This window comes from Plasmodium fragile (genome assembly GCF_000956335.1).
Source record: "Plasmodium fragile strain nilgiri unplaced genomic scaffold supercont1.101, whole genome shotgun sequence".
Classification (NCBI taxonomy): domain Eukaryota; phylum Apicomplexa; class Aconoidasida; order Haemosporida; family Plasmodiidae; genus Plasmodium; species Plasmodium fragile.
The window spans coordinates 1-15,478 of NW_012192681.1; the positions used below are offsets into that span (position 1 = coordinate 1).

Here is a 15,478-nt window from a genome sequence, read left to right on the forward strand (position 1 = left end):
GGGGGAAAAAAAAAAAAGAAAAAAACACGCCATGTAAAGGATGATGGGGATGTTAAGCAGTGCCCCACAGGTGGTTCCCCTGTGGAGGAGGCAACAAAAAAGAGGGAAAGAAAAAGGGAAAAAAAAGAAAAAAAAGGAAATTTCCAAACTACACCAAATAGCCCAAATGTCGAAACCAGTGAAAGTAGCCCGAATGGCCCAAACAACATTGGAGCCAATGAAGGCGCAGGGGACCGATATGGGAAGGAACAGGACGAACAAATCGTTGAGGTCGAAGAGGCAGCTGACGTAAAGACACGAATAGAGGTCCCCAGTGAGGATCCACACACAAATCAAAGCGTTGAAAAAAAAAAGAAAAAAAAGAAGAAAAAGAAAAAGAAGAAAGGGGAAGGTGACGAGGAAGATGCTCATGAGGAAGCTGAAGAAGAAAGACAAATGTCAACAGCGCAGGAGGTGACGAAAAAAAAAATGGAGCCACAACACGAAGTACACATAAACAAAGTGAAGAGCGAAACAAATAATGCAAAAGATGTCTTGTCAAATGGGGAGAATAACGTTGAAGATGGAGCTCCAGGGACAGGAGGACACATTGTATGTGAGGGAGACCTTGCACAGGGTACTACGACAAGTACAACCCACAAAGGCAATAACGAGAGTGCAGAAATAAAATCTACCAGTGAGGAAATGAAAGGAGGAAGAGACAATTGTAGACTCCATAGTAGCAGTTCCAGTTGTGGTAGTGATGCACATGAGCAGGCGCAGGTAAAACGTAACCAAGGGGATACACAACTGAACGAAGCAGAGAATCATGTTGGTCAAAAAAAGGAACAGGAATCACAAAGTGCAGGAGTAGAATATCACAAACAAGAAAAAGAAAATAGGGACATTTCGGAAGGAGAGCTAAATGGCGAGGGACAATGTGAACAGGGCGCACTCGTCGAAATGGAGGCCATGCATAGTTTAAGGGATAGCGAGAAAAAAGGGGAAGAGCGGAAAAGGAAAAATAAGAAAAAAAAAGAGGGTCCCAGGAAGCGCGAGTCCAAAAGGAACAGAAGGGCGAAAGGTAAAGTGGGCTCGACGGAGGGCAAAACGAACGAGGCTGATAACGAGTCCGAGCCGGCAAAAGAAAAATCTACTGAAAAAAACGAAGAACTGCTTGTCGGAGCAGCGGGCGAAGTTGAAGGAAGCGTGGAATACGCAACTGACTCAATCGCCAGGATTATTAGCACGAAGGAGAGCGATTCAAACGGAGGGGCAACGCCCAGAGGAGGCTCCTTACAAAAAATGTGCCTTTCAAACGGTGTGAAACATCTAGGTATAAATGGAGCTCTTCCATTGTGCGTTAAATGTTCAGCACTGAATGAGGATGTGCGCGCAGCTGATTAGGAATCTTGTGCTTTAAGCGATGGCTCTTGTAGAAGCACGCACCCAGGTGGCACTTCCCCACGTGTAGACAAACAAATATATACACCCCTTTTTTTTTTTTCCTACGTCCTTGCAATGTTAGAAACCTACGAAAGCAAAGTATGTGTGGCGAACTCCATTCACGACATATCGAGCCCTTCATCTGATAACGGGGAGACCCAGGAAAGAATCTACACGGGAGAAACCACCATCTACGGGGAAAATAGGAAAAGCTTTGACCTACTGTCCTACATCGAAAATGGAATTAAAAATTATGTACATATGCTAAAGGAAGAAAACGTGGACATATACGAAAGAAAATGTGTTAAGGAGATGATATCCTTTCACAAATTAAAATTAAAATATTTAAAAAAAAAAAAAAAAAAAATTAAGCAAAATGTACACGCGGACAACTTTGCATCAGATTGTGGATCGCACATATCGCGCAGCACTTCTGAGGAAGACAAGGAAGAAATAATTAGAAAATTTGGCCGCTTCGATTCATTCACTTGGGGTCAGTCAAACGAAGGCAGTGCCAGTAGCGCTACTACACATAACAAAGGCACGAATAAAAAAAGCGGAAATGAACATGCTGATTTGAAACAGAAATTGAGTAAAAGTAAGAACTACTATTCTAAGCAGACACCCTGGAGTAGCAAAAATGACCGCCTTGGCAGCACCACAGCGGTGCACGTGAAGAAACCGAACAAGACGAAGAGGCCAGTTGAGATTAAAAGTTCCGACGAATCGAACCCAGGCAAAATGAACACAAGTTCTTTGAAGGACATGGAAGTGGAAAGTCAAATGGAGGAATTGGGATGCCTGGAGAGTGCCAGACAAGGTTGGGTTGAACGAAGCAACGGGCCGCAGGTGAAAAGGGAGGGCCACGGCGCCGCACTGCAGAATAGAAGCCTAGCAACCACGAATGAAGACCTCGAGAGGGAAAGAAGCCCAAGCAGCAAAAATGTGTTTGAAGCGTTGTTTCACTTTTACTCAAAGGATAAAGGAAACGCCAAGCGAAACATGGAACCGGAAGGAAAAACCAGTGAGGCGAGTTGTCACGCAAAAGGTATGGACCTTGAGCTGTTCTTAAATTTCTCAAAACATTATAAAATTATAAAAAGTTTATTAACAAAAAGTGAATTGGAAAAAATCTTTTTAAATGAAAGCAAAGGAAATACATACATTCAAGCAAGACAGTTCCAGAAGGTGCTAATGTTATGTGCACAAATAGCATTTACCAAACCACCACATAGGGTCAATTTCACAGACACAAAAAAAATATTCCAGTGTTTGGTCAGGTGGATTTGTAACAATGCACCTCAACAACAAAAAAAAATTATTTTAAAAAGTTGCCAGATAGCCGATGCTTCCATGTTAACGGAAAATGGAAAAACAACCGAACCGCAAAAGGCTGACGTGAGAAGCTCAACTTTACGAAATAAACAATACTCCATGTCTGTGAAGGACAAAGGTAAGAAGACACCCATAAATAATATTGTATTAACGAGTTCGCAAAATTTTGAGACACCATCGAACAAATCGGAAAAGGCGAGAATTTTCCGCTACAATACGAGTATAAATTTGCGCAAGTAGTGGTGAGGAACTGGGTGAAAGACCATCTCACCACATTTTTTGGTACCTCCAGAAAGTTATATTTTTTTTTTACCTGTTCAACTTGTTAAAAATTTTTACCTTCACAAAGTTGTGTGTGTCTGATGAACGCTCGCTTTCATTTTGAAGAATTGCTGATTTTTTTTTGTATTTTGAAATTTCTTTTTTTTTAACCTTTTAATTTTTTTTTTTTTTTTTTCCGTAAATGTCTAATTGGACACTCTGCCTGCGTGGACGTATCTTAGCCGACGGAGTCCGTCCTTTCTTCTCAACATATGGTGTGTCCCACTTTGACACAACCTGAAGCTGCTCCGTAATCTGCGCCGTTGCTCACAAACGAGGACTTCCCACTTGCGTGCGAACAATTGATAAGCAAATGAATTAGTTAAAATGGACGAGATGAATTACAAAAAAAAAAAATGTAACGTTTGTTGCGCAGTTCCAATAAGGTTTTTATAAACAAATGGATGTGTAGAGGGGAAAATGCATCCAGGACGGAAGGCAACAGGTGTCCACGTTAGGAGAAGGTTAAAAAATGAGTACACAAAACAGTACTACGGATTACGGGCTACGTACTACACACGCGACTGCCGCATATGTGTGTGCGACATATCGATGTGGCTCGTACAAATTGCTAAAAGGAGATGAAGGTTCTCATAAAAAAAAAAATTACCTTTCGTATAATTTGCTTATGTCATCAAATAGCAAGCGCTCTTCTGTGATGACCTTGCCTGCAGGTACGGTGAAGGGGGGGAGAAGAGAGGAGGGAAAAAATGAGCTCAAGGTTTCTTTTTTGTTCACATGAACGGTTCAGGCGAAAATGGGAGCACGCGCGGGCGGAGCTTTTTATTTTTTCCCTTTCGAGTGCCACAACGTCGCTCAGCTCCAAGGAGTACCTAAACGTTTATCAAACACTGCAACCAGGGCTGATTCCTCATCGGCTAAAATCTGCGAAGAGGGGCGAAAAAAGCAGACGCATCGTGTAAATGGACGATTAACAAATCGAACGTGTGTCTGAACAGGTAAAACGCAAAAGTATATTATGCATGTGTGTGTGCGACGTACCTGTTTGACCTCCCCGCGAAAGCCCCTGTACTGCCCTCTCAGGATCAAAACGTCCCGCCCGATTTTTGGTATAACCGTTTGGAGCTGCTTTTGATAAGCTGACGTTTTTTTTTTTTCGATGTTGTTCAGCTGGATTTCACATTTATTCCTTTCGTCCGACATGACCGACACGATGACACCCTTGTTGTTACAATATTTGTGTTTCCTGTCGATTATTTTAACTACGATATTTTTGCATAACCAGCAGTACTTACTACTGGGGGAATTCGTTTTTTCGTCTTTTTCATTTTGGTTCGCTTCAATTTCGTTGTGGCTATTTTGCTGATTTTTTAAATTATCAGCTGTATTTGTTAACCTTTTCTTTGCCTCGTTTTCCAGAAGGAGAAGTTCGAGGGATGACAGGGGTCTTTTCTTGACCGCCGCACCTTTGGTTACATTTTCTACCGCGCATCGCTTATCTGGCAAAGTGTCTGCCACCTTCCCCTTTCCTTCTTCCCCCTTGCTGCGTGCCTTAGCTATAAGCACATTAACACCGGGTGTAGAAGCAGTAGGATCCTTTCGCGACGTTTTAATAGAAGATATAACAATTTTTTCATCAGATTTCTTGTTCAATCCTGTATATTCCGATTGTATAAATTTCCCCGTTTTCTTAGCCTCTTCAATAGCTTCATTAATTTTTTTTTCTTTCAATTCTTCATACGAGTATTCAATTTTTTTCCTTTCCTCAAAAGCTTTTTCTCTTTCGATTTTTTCCCTGTCGATATATTCTAAATACCACCCCCTTTCCGTTTCTTCAATTTTGCATTTTCCTGTCTTCCCTAGGTACAGTACAAAATCGGTAAGAGTGACCCACACGGTGGCATTCATGTGAATGTGTGTTTTATCACTAATCATGTTTGTGTAGACAGTGTTGGCCAAGATACGTGTGCGACAATATTTCGTTTTCATTAATCGCATAAATTCTTTCTCGAACATGGAGGAGTAGTCGTCCATGAATTTATTTGCGTCTTGGCAGAAGATTTGCATTTGTCTCTGGTGTGTCTCTGACAGTCTGTGACACTTGAACCCGTTTTCGTCTCTGCACTGCTTTTCGCACATTTGGCAATACCACTTTAACTTCTGAAGGCCCTTGGCCTTCATCTTGTTCGCCAGCCATTTTGGCGTCCCCGGCTCGGCGCGCGGCATGGTGCGTGGTTGTGGCTAGTTCGCCGTTACGCGGTCTCTCCGTTGCGCAGTTTTCGCTGCGCTGCTGCTGTGCTGCTACTTTGCTGTGCCAAATGGGAGGGGGGAACTACGCACACCCAGGGGGGATGTAACTCCTCTTGTACATGCAGACTCAGGGGTTACATAGCACATTTATGTGCCCCCTACGTTGAGTCCCGTTGGCATGTCTCCTCACCCCGGGTTTATTCAACCCTTGGCTCTTTCCTCTCTTCACGTAGAATTATAATCAAGCGGCTCATTTGCCCATTTCAACTTTTGCTTCTGCAATTTTTCTTTGCTGCGTCAACTCGGATCGGCGGCGCGACCTCCCCGTAACGTCCCGATGGTTTGCTCAACATTAGGTATTCATCCCTCATCATTCGTCAATCCTGTTCATGCTATCCCTTTTTTTTTTCACCTCTCGAAATGGCGCTACAAAGCGTGCTTCCCGTTTAACACCAAAAGGTACTCTTGTTAAAAAGAACAAAGGGTGAAGTGACACCGCATTTAGCTTGCCGAACAAAGCGTTGAACAAAAAAAAAAAAAAAAAAAAAAAAAAGTGACAAGGTGACAGCACGAGGTGGAAGCGAAACGAAAAAGCGAAAAAAATTCCCGCACGTGCGTACACGTTTAGTAGTTACAGCCTGCCCAATTTACCAAGGCAAAAAAAAAAAAAAAAAAAAAAAAAAAAAAAAAAAAAAAAAAAAAAGTGACAAGGTGACAGCACGAGGTGGAAGCGAAACGAAAAAGCGAAAAAAATTCCCGCACGTGCGTACACGTTTAGTAGTTACAGCCTGCCCAATTTACCAAGGCAAAAAAAAAAAAAAAAAAAAAAAAAAAAAAAAAAAAAAAAAGTGACAAGGTGACAGCACGAGGTGGAAGCGAAACGAAAAAGCGAAAAAAATTCCCGCACGTGCGTACACGTTTAGTAGTTACAGCCTGCCCAATTTACCAAGGCAAAAAAAAAAAAAAAAAAAAAAAAAAAAAAAATATAAATTTCCAATTCTCTCCAAAGCGCATCCCTGTGGGAATCCTTGTAGGAATCCTTGCGGGCCAACATTATGAACGCTTACCATTTCGTGCAAAAATGCACATGCCGGAGAATTCGTCAAGCGAGCAGGGCAGCAATAAAAGGTTCCAGTGGACTGCTGAGAATGAAGTGGGAAACAGAAGGGGTGTAACGCGCAAGCAGCGTTGGATGGAACATTTCCCGAATGAGGACACACACCATTTGAGAGATGTGTGAGAAGGGAATTTTCTCCACATGTAAGAACGTACGTACGTGGGCATGTACGTCGCTTTGCCCTCCTGTGAACGTTGTGGTTGACCAAAAAAAAAAAAAGAACGCACCGGAGTGATCAACTCTCTGCCAGTCAACCGTTTGCCAACTGGGTATCTTGGCTGAGAGTGAAGCCAACCCTGTTGTGGAGAGGAATAAATGATGGGCTACCTAACCAAAATAGCCGTCCCGTTTATCCTTCTAATGATAAGTGATAATGTGCCATTTGTGAGAAGCTTTTTTACCGCAAGCGGTGGTGGTGACATGGCCCATAGAGGGAGAAGGAAAAGAACAAACGACCACTACCACGTGTTGAAACGGAAGAAAGGCGCAAGGGAGGAGATGCTCCTAAATAGCGTTGCAAAGGGACAGGGGGGGAGTCTGTTGTGCGACCCCCCCGTGCTAGATGGGGTAGACAAAGGGGAAGACATACGTTGTGGTGATAGTGGTGGTGACGATGGCGCTGATGAGCGTGCAGGTATTCACGATGGGGACGCTGCTGGGCTGGACCTCTTCCAGAATGACTGCCTACAGCTGAAGCAGTGGTACCTGGGCCAGCAGGTACGCGAGAAGTGGAAGCAAAAGCACGTGGAAAATGTCCGCAACAATTACGAGAAAGTTCTACTAAACAACAAGTACAACGAACTTTTCAACATGTACAGAAATATAAAAAAAAATAATGTGGAGAATTACAAAAAGAGAGTTAAAACAAACAGAATAAATCCTGTCATCTATGTAAAAAAAAGACTAGTCTCTGCAACAGCAAAGTATATTAAAATGTCCTTTATGAAGACGAGAAAAATTCTGTGGAAAATCAGATACATGCCCATAATAAAAGCCTTTGCATTTTTGTACTACTACGGCACGAACAAATATACAGTGAATATTTACAAGTGTATAAAATCATGCCTCTTTAACGCCATTAACAAATATGGGCGCAATAATATCAAGCCCGTTTTTCACACGCTGCAGGCTAATATGGGCGGGTACACCAAGAAGATTAACATCCGTGCTAAGGGGAAAACAGACATAATACGCGAGCCGCACACACACATTCGGGTAGTCCTCGAGGTGTAGTAATGCGCAAACAGTCCTCCCTCTCTTTACCTCTTCACCGCGTTACCACTACACCGCTGCTCGTCTTGACCGCTCAATCGCTTAACCGCTTAACCACTTGACATTTTTTTTTTGTTCACTTTTTTTTTTTTTTTTAAGTTATCTGACAATCTGAATGCGTTGATACATGACGGGGAAGAAAGCTAACTTGGAATTTTTTTTTTTTTTTTTTTTTTGGGGGGGGAAACATCCCCTGGCTATGTCTTGCTCATTTGTATACATTCTACGGGTGACTTCTTCACAGGGGAGACATCTCATTTGGTTGGCTGTCTCCTCCGCCTCCACTCCCCCTATTATGAAAAATCCTTGTGCAAATGTGATTGGAGTTGTGAATGGAAATTATTATGGAAGCCGCTGCCCCTCACGGCGCCGCGCCAGAGCGCGCCTGGTACACCTCCGTGGCCCTGCGCATGGACCAGTTGCTAATGTCCCCAATTTGGTTCATCAAATCCTCGCAGTTGTTCGAGACGGCCTGTGGAGTAAAGGACTCCAGGACTTCCGATATTATGGCCGCAATATCAAAGTAGCCAATCTTGTTACTCAAAAAAAGTTTATTGGCCACCTCGTTCGCAGCGTTGAGGACAGTTGGGTAAAAGTTCCCCTTCCTACCTGCATGGTAAGCCAGTTTAATACAAGGGAAATGGTCTAGTGAGGGGGAGTAAAATGTGAGCGGAGATGTATTCACCAAGTTAAGGGAGGGTAAGTCTGTGTCAATTCTATTAGGCCAACTCAAACCAAACAGGATTGGTATCTTCATATCAGGATAATACATTTGCCCTATAACAGATTTGTCAATAAATTCCACACACGAATGAAGTATACATTCTTTATGAACAACAATTTCAATATTATTATAATCTATATCAAATAGGAAATGAGCTTCAATGACCTCTAGTCCTTTGTTCATCATCGTTGCAGAGTCGATGGTTATTTTTGGTCCCATTTTCCATTTGGGATGTTTGAGGGCATCTGCTGAGGTTACTTTTTTCAATTTATCAAGAGACATATTTTGAAATGGGCCACCTGACGAAGATAAAATTATTTTATTTATTTGATTTACTGTGGAAAAATCATTCTGTAAACATTTTGTCTTTAACACTTTGTTATTATCTAGGCATTGGAAAATTGCACTATGTTCTGAGTCCACTGGAATGATAGTCGCTTTTGTATGAACTGTTAATAATTTTTTGAGAAAAAATCCTGCAGACACAATGGACTCCTTATTTGCTAATGCAATAATTTTATTATTTTTAATTGCATATATGGTTGAATATAAACCATGGAACGAGTCTATCCCGATTACAACTTTATCCAGTGTACTACTCTTACACATTTCTTTCATTCCATCATCCCCTACCAATATCTCTGGTGTGTAACCTTTTATATTTTTTAACAAATCTTTTAACTCTTCATATTTGGACTCATCGTGGATGCACACATATTTTGGCAAAAACTCCCTTGCCTGTTCATACAATTTATTCACACTTTTGTTAACATATAAGGCTTCCACGTTGAAGCGCTTTTTGATTCTGTTGCACTCGCGAATGATGTCCAGCGCGTTCGTACCGATGCTCCCGCTGCTGCCGAAGATGGCCACGTTCATGGGGGCCGGGTCACCTCCGCCGCTCGTCATGCTATCTGTGCTGTCCATGCTAGCGGCGTTAGCGGCGTTAAGGGCATGTTTGCTGCCCCTACCACTTGCAGCACAGTCACTACCTTTCGCCCCACATGCGAGGTCCTCCCGCTTCCTAAATTTTATCCGCCCAGACCACCTCTCCCGTTTCCCTCTACCATCCTGCACACTCCCTCTTTTCACATTTATTATGTACGCCCTTTTCCTTTCACCCTGTGGGGCCCTCCTCACGTGAATATTCCCTCCGCGTTGGGGGTACACACGCTCAGCCCTCATTTCCTGCATGCCAACCAGCAACAACAGGGTGTGCAAAAAAATGAACCCTTTCATTTGTGACTTGGTCCTTACTACTGCGTTGTTGTGGTGTGAGTCCTCTACGAAGAAGCCACTGTAGGTGTGCAACTGATCGGGTGCATCCTGCTTAGTACGACAAAGCGAAGGTCACCTTGGCTGTGCGGTCCAACGTGATCCCTACGTATCTTTTTTTTTTTTTTTCTGGCCTACAAAGGCGAGAAACCACAAATGGTACATCACGTTTTGTGTAAAAAAAAAAAAAAAAAAAAAAAAAAATTCCACCATGTGGATGATTTGTGTTAGAACCTCACATTATTCCATTTAAGAGGTCGTAGAGCCATTTTCAAAAGGAGAATTTTTTTTTTTTTTTTTTTTTAATGCGACAAGGGAGCAGTTAACGATGGAGCACCTATAAATGGAGAGGTGCACAGGAGAATAAATTTACAATGGTGTAAGGCCCCCCGAGAACAAAACAAAAAAAAAAAAAACCGTGTTGATAACGCAGTTTAGCAATGTTGTAAAATGTCCTTCACAAACCTGTCCCATTCAATGCTCGAGGATAATACGTTTGTCGTGGTGCCCCTACAAATGGGATTTGAGTTGAAGGGTCTACAGGGATGCTCAATAAGGGGAGAAAGTACGCTCCGCTGTTTTCTTCCACCCCTGTTAAGGAAAATTGAGAGTCATTTAACCGCCTCGCTATGCCATCCCTCCTAACGAACGCAACCACCGGGAGGGTATCGCCCCCCATTTGTGTTCCCATCCTGCGCAATTACAAAAAATGGGCAATGGAAACATGGAAGCTTCACTGCTCACAAAAAATTAAAATTTATTAAAAAAAAAAAAAAAAGAGACATGTTCGAATAAAGTGTTACGGAGAAGACGAGACACAAAAAATCAAACATCAAACATCACACAGCGTGATGAAGCGGATTCATTTAACCCGTTTACAAAAATGGGTTCCCAAAATGTGCACGCTGATATAATCATTCATACATACGTGCATGTATACACCCAACCTGAAATGAGAAGCAACGAAGAGAAATTGCCTCTTGTGGTAGCGACTACAGGGGGAGTGATCAAATGAGGGTAAAAAAAAAAAAAAAAAAAAAAATTTACAAGACGGAAACACGATTTCCCACTACCCACACTTCACTAAACAAAATCGCACCAAACTGTGCAAGCGCTGTTTATATACCGCGACATGGTGGGGAAGGAAATCGAAGAAGACGCCCCGTCGTCCATTAGATGATCATCGGACGTGTCCATCCCATGACTAAACACACTGGCCATTATATCAACCTTGCTGTTATTATTTTCATAAAAGCGTCTGGTGCCTGATCCTGTTAAAAGGAGGGGATATATAGGATGCACAGCAACGGACACTATTGGAGAGTACTTATTAATTTGCTGCCTGTACATGAGTTTATTTTCCCTCAAGTGGTACACGTTTAAATAGCCAAAGGTGTCACCACTGATGAGGAAATCTTTGTACACATCAAATAAATACTTTTGGTTTGTTAAGGCAAATCTCTGCCACTTGTGCACATACTCTGTACTTTTTCTCATGTCGTACATGTAAATAAAGGACCCATTTCTACTTCCACTTAGGAGAGAAAATTCATCTAGCCATTTTATACAAGTTATTCCATTCGAGCTTTTTTTATCAACTTGAAATTTTAAAATGAAATCATTTTTATGGTCACAGTTGTCTGCGTACACGTGTATACAATCATTGTAATCCCCAACAGCATAAATTGCGTTGTGCCCGTACCCTTTTTTTTTATAGGTCATGGTTGAAATGATTCCTTTTTGCCCTTTCCCTTTCCTTGTGCTTAGGATACGATTCTCGTACACTTCATTCGGTTTCTCAATATCGAACACCTTAATGGACTTGGCGTTGGTTCCACATAAAAGCCAATTCCTCTCGGGGTGGAAGCACAACGAATAACAGTTACACATCTCGTGGCATTCGTTTAACGTTTTGAACGACATGATGGACGACCCATCATACGCACTGTACAGACATACAGGGTTGCCCTTCGAACAGGCTGCTAAGAAGCACGTGTTACTGTTACTCCAATCAAAGAAAGGGTAAAACTTACAATCGTATATATGATCACCCAACTGCATGCAGACCCAACTAGTCTTCCTTTTCTCTTTCTCCTGAATGTCCATATGTTCGTACTTAGCATGTAATTCCTCTAGGTTTATGCTCCCCTCTGCATTGTCCCTACTACTGCCCCTGCCACTGCTACTCCTACCTAACTCATTTAATAATAAGAGGTCCGTGGCGAAAAGTCTCAAACAGTTGCTGTTCGAAATGGTGTAGTAGCAACTTCCATCGCTGTTAAATTCGCACTGCTTCAGGAATTCATTTTTCCTTTTTCCCTTTTCGCTCTTCTTCAAATTTGTTCGCCCGCTACCCAGTTTATTCGAACAGGTATACTCTTCACTCGCCTCGCTTTTTTGGGGTTCGCCACCTGGGCGACAGACTCTATTGGAAGTATCCCCCCTTTGGTAATACTCTACACATTCGTGATTCTCCCCTTCGTCTTCTGCACTATTTGTCTGTTGGTGACCGGCGCAACGGCCACGTGCATGTGTCCTCTTTCCCGTCCTCTCATCACCAAGTCCAGCACACGATGATGGTGATGACGATGATGAGGAGGAAGATGAAGCGGAGGAAGAAGATGTCTCCCCGTCGATGCACTGCGTTTCTCCTGACCCCCTAAACCTATCAATTGACTCATATTCAAAATTGTAAAAATCGGCGTAGGGTACTTCTTGCACAATGTAGAATACTTTTTTCTTGTTCATGTGAGTTTCTCTTCCTGTGTGCATTTCACAGACCTGCTTGTCGTCCGACTCCACGTGTGTGTTTCCCTCTTCCATCATGTGCGTTTTTTTTTTTTTTGTATATTTAAAAAGGAATAGCGCTTGCTCAGCGTTATTTTAATTTTTCCTTCAGCTTGATGAAAACGATTCGCAACGGTGGGGAAGATTCCTCCGTTCGTTCCTTTTTATTTTTTTTTTTTTCTGTTGCTACCCCATTGGAGGGTTTAAACAGAGTGAACACTTCGTCTCTCGTGTGCTGCGTTAAGAAATGTGGTTTTTGCAACTCCGCTCAGGTGAAAGAGGAAACCCATTTTTCTCTGACCCACTTCTTCACCTAACAGAGCTGCCCGTTTCAGTGTTCACCGGAGGGATGGTACGCCTCTTTGCACTTATATTTGTCGTTGTCTCAATTATATGGAGTGATTTCCCTTGCGAGGAGCGAACTGGGGGGGGGGGATGATAAGCCCACCAATGTGATCCCTTCTTAATGATATTATTGGCTTCTCTCCTGTACCCCTTTCCACAATGAAGACTTTATAATAGTCTCTTTACGACGGGGGTTCCCCCAAATGTATATGCAACGGTTGAGTAGTTGCTCACGTTTTTTTTTTTTTTTTTTTTTTTTTTGTTCTTTTTTTCCCCCCCATGAGAAAATTCCTGCATTGGGGGTGGGATCGGACGCCAAATGGTGCGCGGTCATTCAGGAAAACAGCAAAGTGGGTTTCACGTGCATCCATGAGGGGAATTCCTACACGGGTAAATCGTTCATAGGTTTAAGGTGCGGCAAAATGCTTCCACGTTGTGGAGGGACACCACCCCCAGGGTTCGAATCAAGTTAAACCGCGTGCTCTTCATTCGGAGGGCCCTTTTTACGCAGAAAAGAAGTCCCATGATGAATAACCTTCAACCCTTTGAAGATGTGAGTGGGGAGATGTACACAGATGCAAGCGCTGGTGCGTGCGGCAAGGGAGCATTTAACGGATGTAGCCCCCCGTAAATTGGGACCACCCCGTTAGGGACCCGTTTGCCTCCGCGTTCTCGCTTCTTCAACCTGTTGGGGCGCTTCCTTCAAGCTGTTCAGCGGGGAAGCAAAAAGGCAAAAAACAAAAAAAAAAACAAAAAAAAAAAAAAATAGCGCCGCCTACCCCACGCGCAAACGCACAAACACACACACAACACAGAAATAATGCAAAATGAGAAGAAGCGCAGGAAGGGAAGAGGGTCACTTGCTGCCACGGCGTCCCCTGCAGTGATGAAGATGGACAGCAAACGTGGCGCTTTGACGGGGGAAGAAAACCAAGCGGCAGGAAGGAAAACTCCTCCCCCAAAGAGTAAAAAACATAAAGGAGAAGAACGTGTGGACGAAGTGGACGCAGCGGATGAAGTGCACGAAGTGAAAGAAGAAAAAGGAGAAAAAAAAAAAAAAAAAAACACAAACGAGTTAGAATGCATGGCATACGTGTACCTGCTAATGGAATACTTTTTTGAACATAACGCAATGACCTTTTTCACTGAAAATTTTTACCTGCAAGGAAATGTGTTGTCCATAACGGAGGCCCTCATAGGACACATATTGTGGGTGTATGATGAAGAGAAAAAAAAATTATATGGGTCCAGGATAACCGAACTGGAAGCATACAACGGGATTGAAGATAAAGCATCCCATGCATATAATAATAAAAAGACAAACAGAAATGCTACCATGTTTGCTAAAGGAGGAGTCAGTTACGTGTACCTCTGCTATGGCATACACAATTGTTTGAACATTGTAACAAATGAAGAAAATATCCCGGACGCCATTTTGGTCCGATCACTGGAGCCATGTTATGGTATGGACACTATCTTGCTTAACAAGTTTAAAATGAATTCTGCCGAGTCGCCAATATTGGCAACGCGTTCTCAGGATCCTTCTGCATGCGCAATGAAAGGGGAAGAGGGTAGTGACATTTCCACTGACGGCCCAGATGAATCTACTCAACAACAGAGTAAATACTTTATGGCTAAGGAGAAGCTCCAAAGGGTTGAAGCAGTGAAGGCCATTTTGAAATTAGTAAATATGAAAAAATTGACCAAAGCTTGCAGTGGCCCTGGGTGTGTAACCAAATGCTTAGGTATTACCAGGCAGGACGATAAGGCCAGATTTTGTTCCGACCTGCCGCACTGTTCCCGGCAGGGGAAGAAACGCACTTCGGGTGGGGTAGCACCCGTGCAGGGTGCTGATGCTGCCCAGGTCGGGGTCCACGCAACCAGCCAGGGTAAAAAAATAAACCCGGATCACATCTCCACATGCAACATAAGCCATTTACAACAGAGTAGATTCTTCATCAGCGTCTGTCCCACCACAAATCAAATTATAAATTTTTACGAAGCACTGGTTGCTCAAAAAGGGGGAAATCATAAATTCATAGGGGACGTGTACAGTCAGTACAAGATGCACTTGCTAGAATATTTTAACTGTATGAAATGGGACCAGGAGAACATGGTCGTGCAGAGGGACAAACGGGTAGGAGTGGCCTATGCTGAAGAGGCTGCCCTGTATGACTACCGGTTCTTGTTAAAGGGCCACCCGTCCATCTCGGTCTTACCCAAGTGATGCGGTCGTGCGAAGCGGTGGTGCGCAGTGGTGATGTAGCGAAGCGGTTATTGGGTTGTGCCGCACACAATCACGGGTTAAAGGCACACACTAGTATGAACACCACGCGTGGGTGTATAATCCCCCCTGAATGCGCACATAAGGGGGTGCTTTATGGAAGCGTTTGCCACGCTTCCACTTCGAAGTAACACCTCTCCCATTTTCTGTTACTCGACGTGGATGTCCACACCAACCATACGTCACATTTTTGTATGTCAGTCTAGCTAACCCTTCGTCCTCCCCTGCCCCTTTTGTCTTTGTCAGTTGTTATATTTTATTTTGATTCTGCTCTTTTTTTTTTGTGTGTGTGTGTCTAATGCTGTTCATTCCCCACGGACACAACTCTCGTATACGGAGGTGGAGATTTGTAGGAGGCAGTATAAACGAGCCAACCTCCTCG

General features: G+C 43.1%; 6 protein-coding genes across 6 annotated transcripts; 3 read left to right on the forward strand and 3 right to left on the reverse strand.

The window, feature by feature from the left end:
- Positions 1 to 18: 18 nt before the first annotated feature.
- On the forward strand, positions 19 to 3,000 carry AK88_05186 (uncharacterized protein; the record flags this gene model as incomplete). The annotated part of the gene is made up of 2 exons (XM_012482788.1): positions 19 to 1,315; positions 1,508 to 3,000. Coding segments are annotated over 2 exons (2,790 nt in total), but the record flags the coding sequence as incomplete, so codon positions are not given.
- A 687-nt stretch (positions 3,001 to 3,687) lies between these two features.
- Positions 3,688 to 5,268, reverse strand: AK88_05187 (uncharacterized protein; the record flags this gene model as incomplete). The annotated part of the gene is made up of 3 exons (XM_012482789.1): positions 3,688 to 3,749; positions 3,915 to 3,966; positions 4,084 to 5,268. 3 exons carry the CDS (start codon positions 5,266 to 5,268, stop codon positions 3,688 to 3,690), a joined length of 1,299 nt encoding a protein of 432 aa, XP_012338212.1.
- A 1,456-nt stretch (positions 5,269 to 6,724) lies between these two features.
- Positions 6,725 to 7,642, forward strand: AK88_05188 (uncharacterized protein; the record flags this gene model as incomplete). Its single annotated transcript, XM_012482790.1, has 1 exon — positions 6,725 to 7,642. One exon carries the CDS (start codon positions 6,725 to 6,727, stop codon positions 7,640 to 7,642), a length of 918 nt encoding a protein of 305 aa, XP_012338213.1.
- Positions 7,643 to 8,042: 400 nt separating this feature from the next.
- Positions 8,043 to 9,644, reverse strand: AK88_05189 (1-deoxy-D-xylulose 5-phosphate reductoisomerase; the record flags this gene model as incomplete). Its single annotated transcript, XM_012482791.1, has 1 exon — positions 8,043 to 9,644. The coding sequence occupies one exon, from the start codon at positions 9,642 to 9,644 to the stop codon at positions 8,043 to 8,045; it is 1,602 nt and encodes a 533-aa protein (XP_012338214.1).
- Positions 9,645 to 10,763: 1,119 nt separating this feature from the next.
- Positions 10,764 to 12,503, reverse strand: AK88_05190 (uncharacterized protein; the record flags this gene model as incomplete). The annotated part of the gene is made up of 1 exon (XM_012482792.1): positions 10,764 to 12,503. The coding sequence occupies one exon, from the start codon at positions 12,501 to 12,503 to the stop codon at positions 10,764 to 10,766; it is 1,740 nt and encodes a 579-aa protein (XP_012338215.1).
- Positions 12,504 to 13,632: 1,129 nt separating this feature from the next.
- On the forward strand, positions 13,633 to 15,039 carry AK88_05191 (uncharacterized protein; the record flags this gene model as incomplete). The annotated part of the gene is made up of 1 exon (XM_012482793.1): positions 13,633 to 15,039. One exon carries the CDS (start codon positions 13,633 to 13,635, stop codon positions 15,037 to 15,039), a length of 1,407 nt encoding a protein of 468 aa, XP_012338216.1.
- Between the last annotated feature and the right edge of the window lie 439 nt (positions 15,040 to 15,478).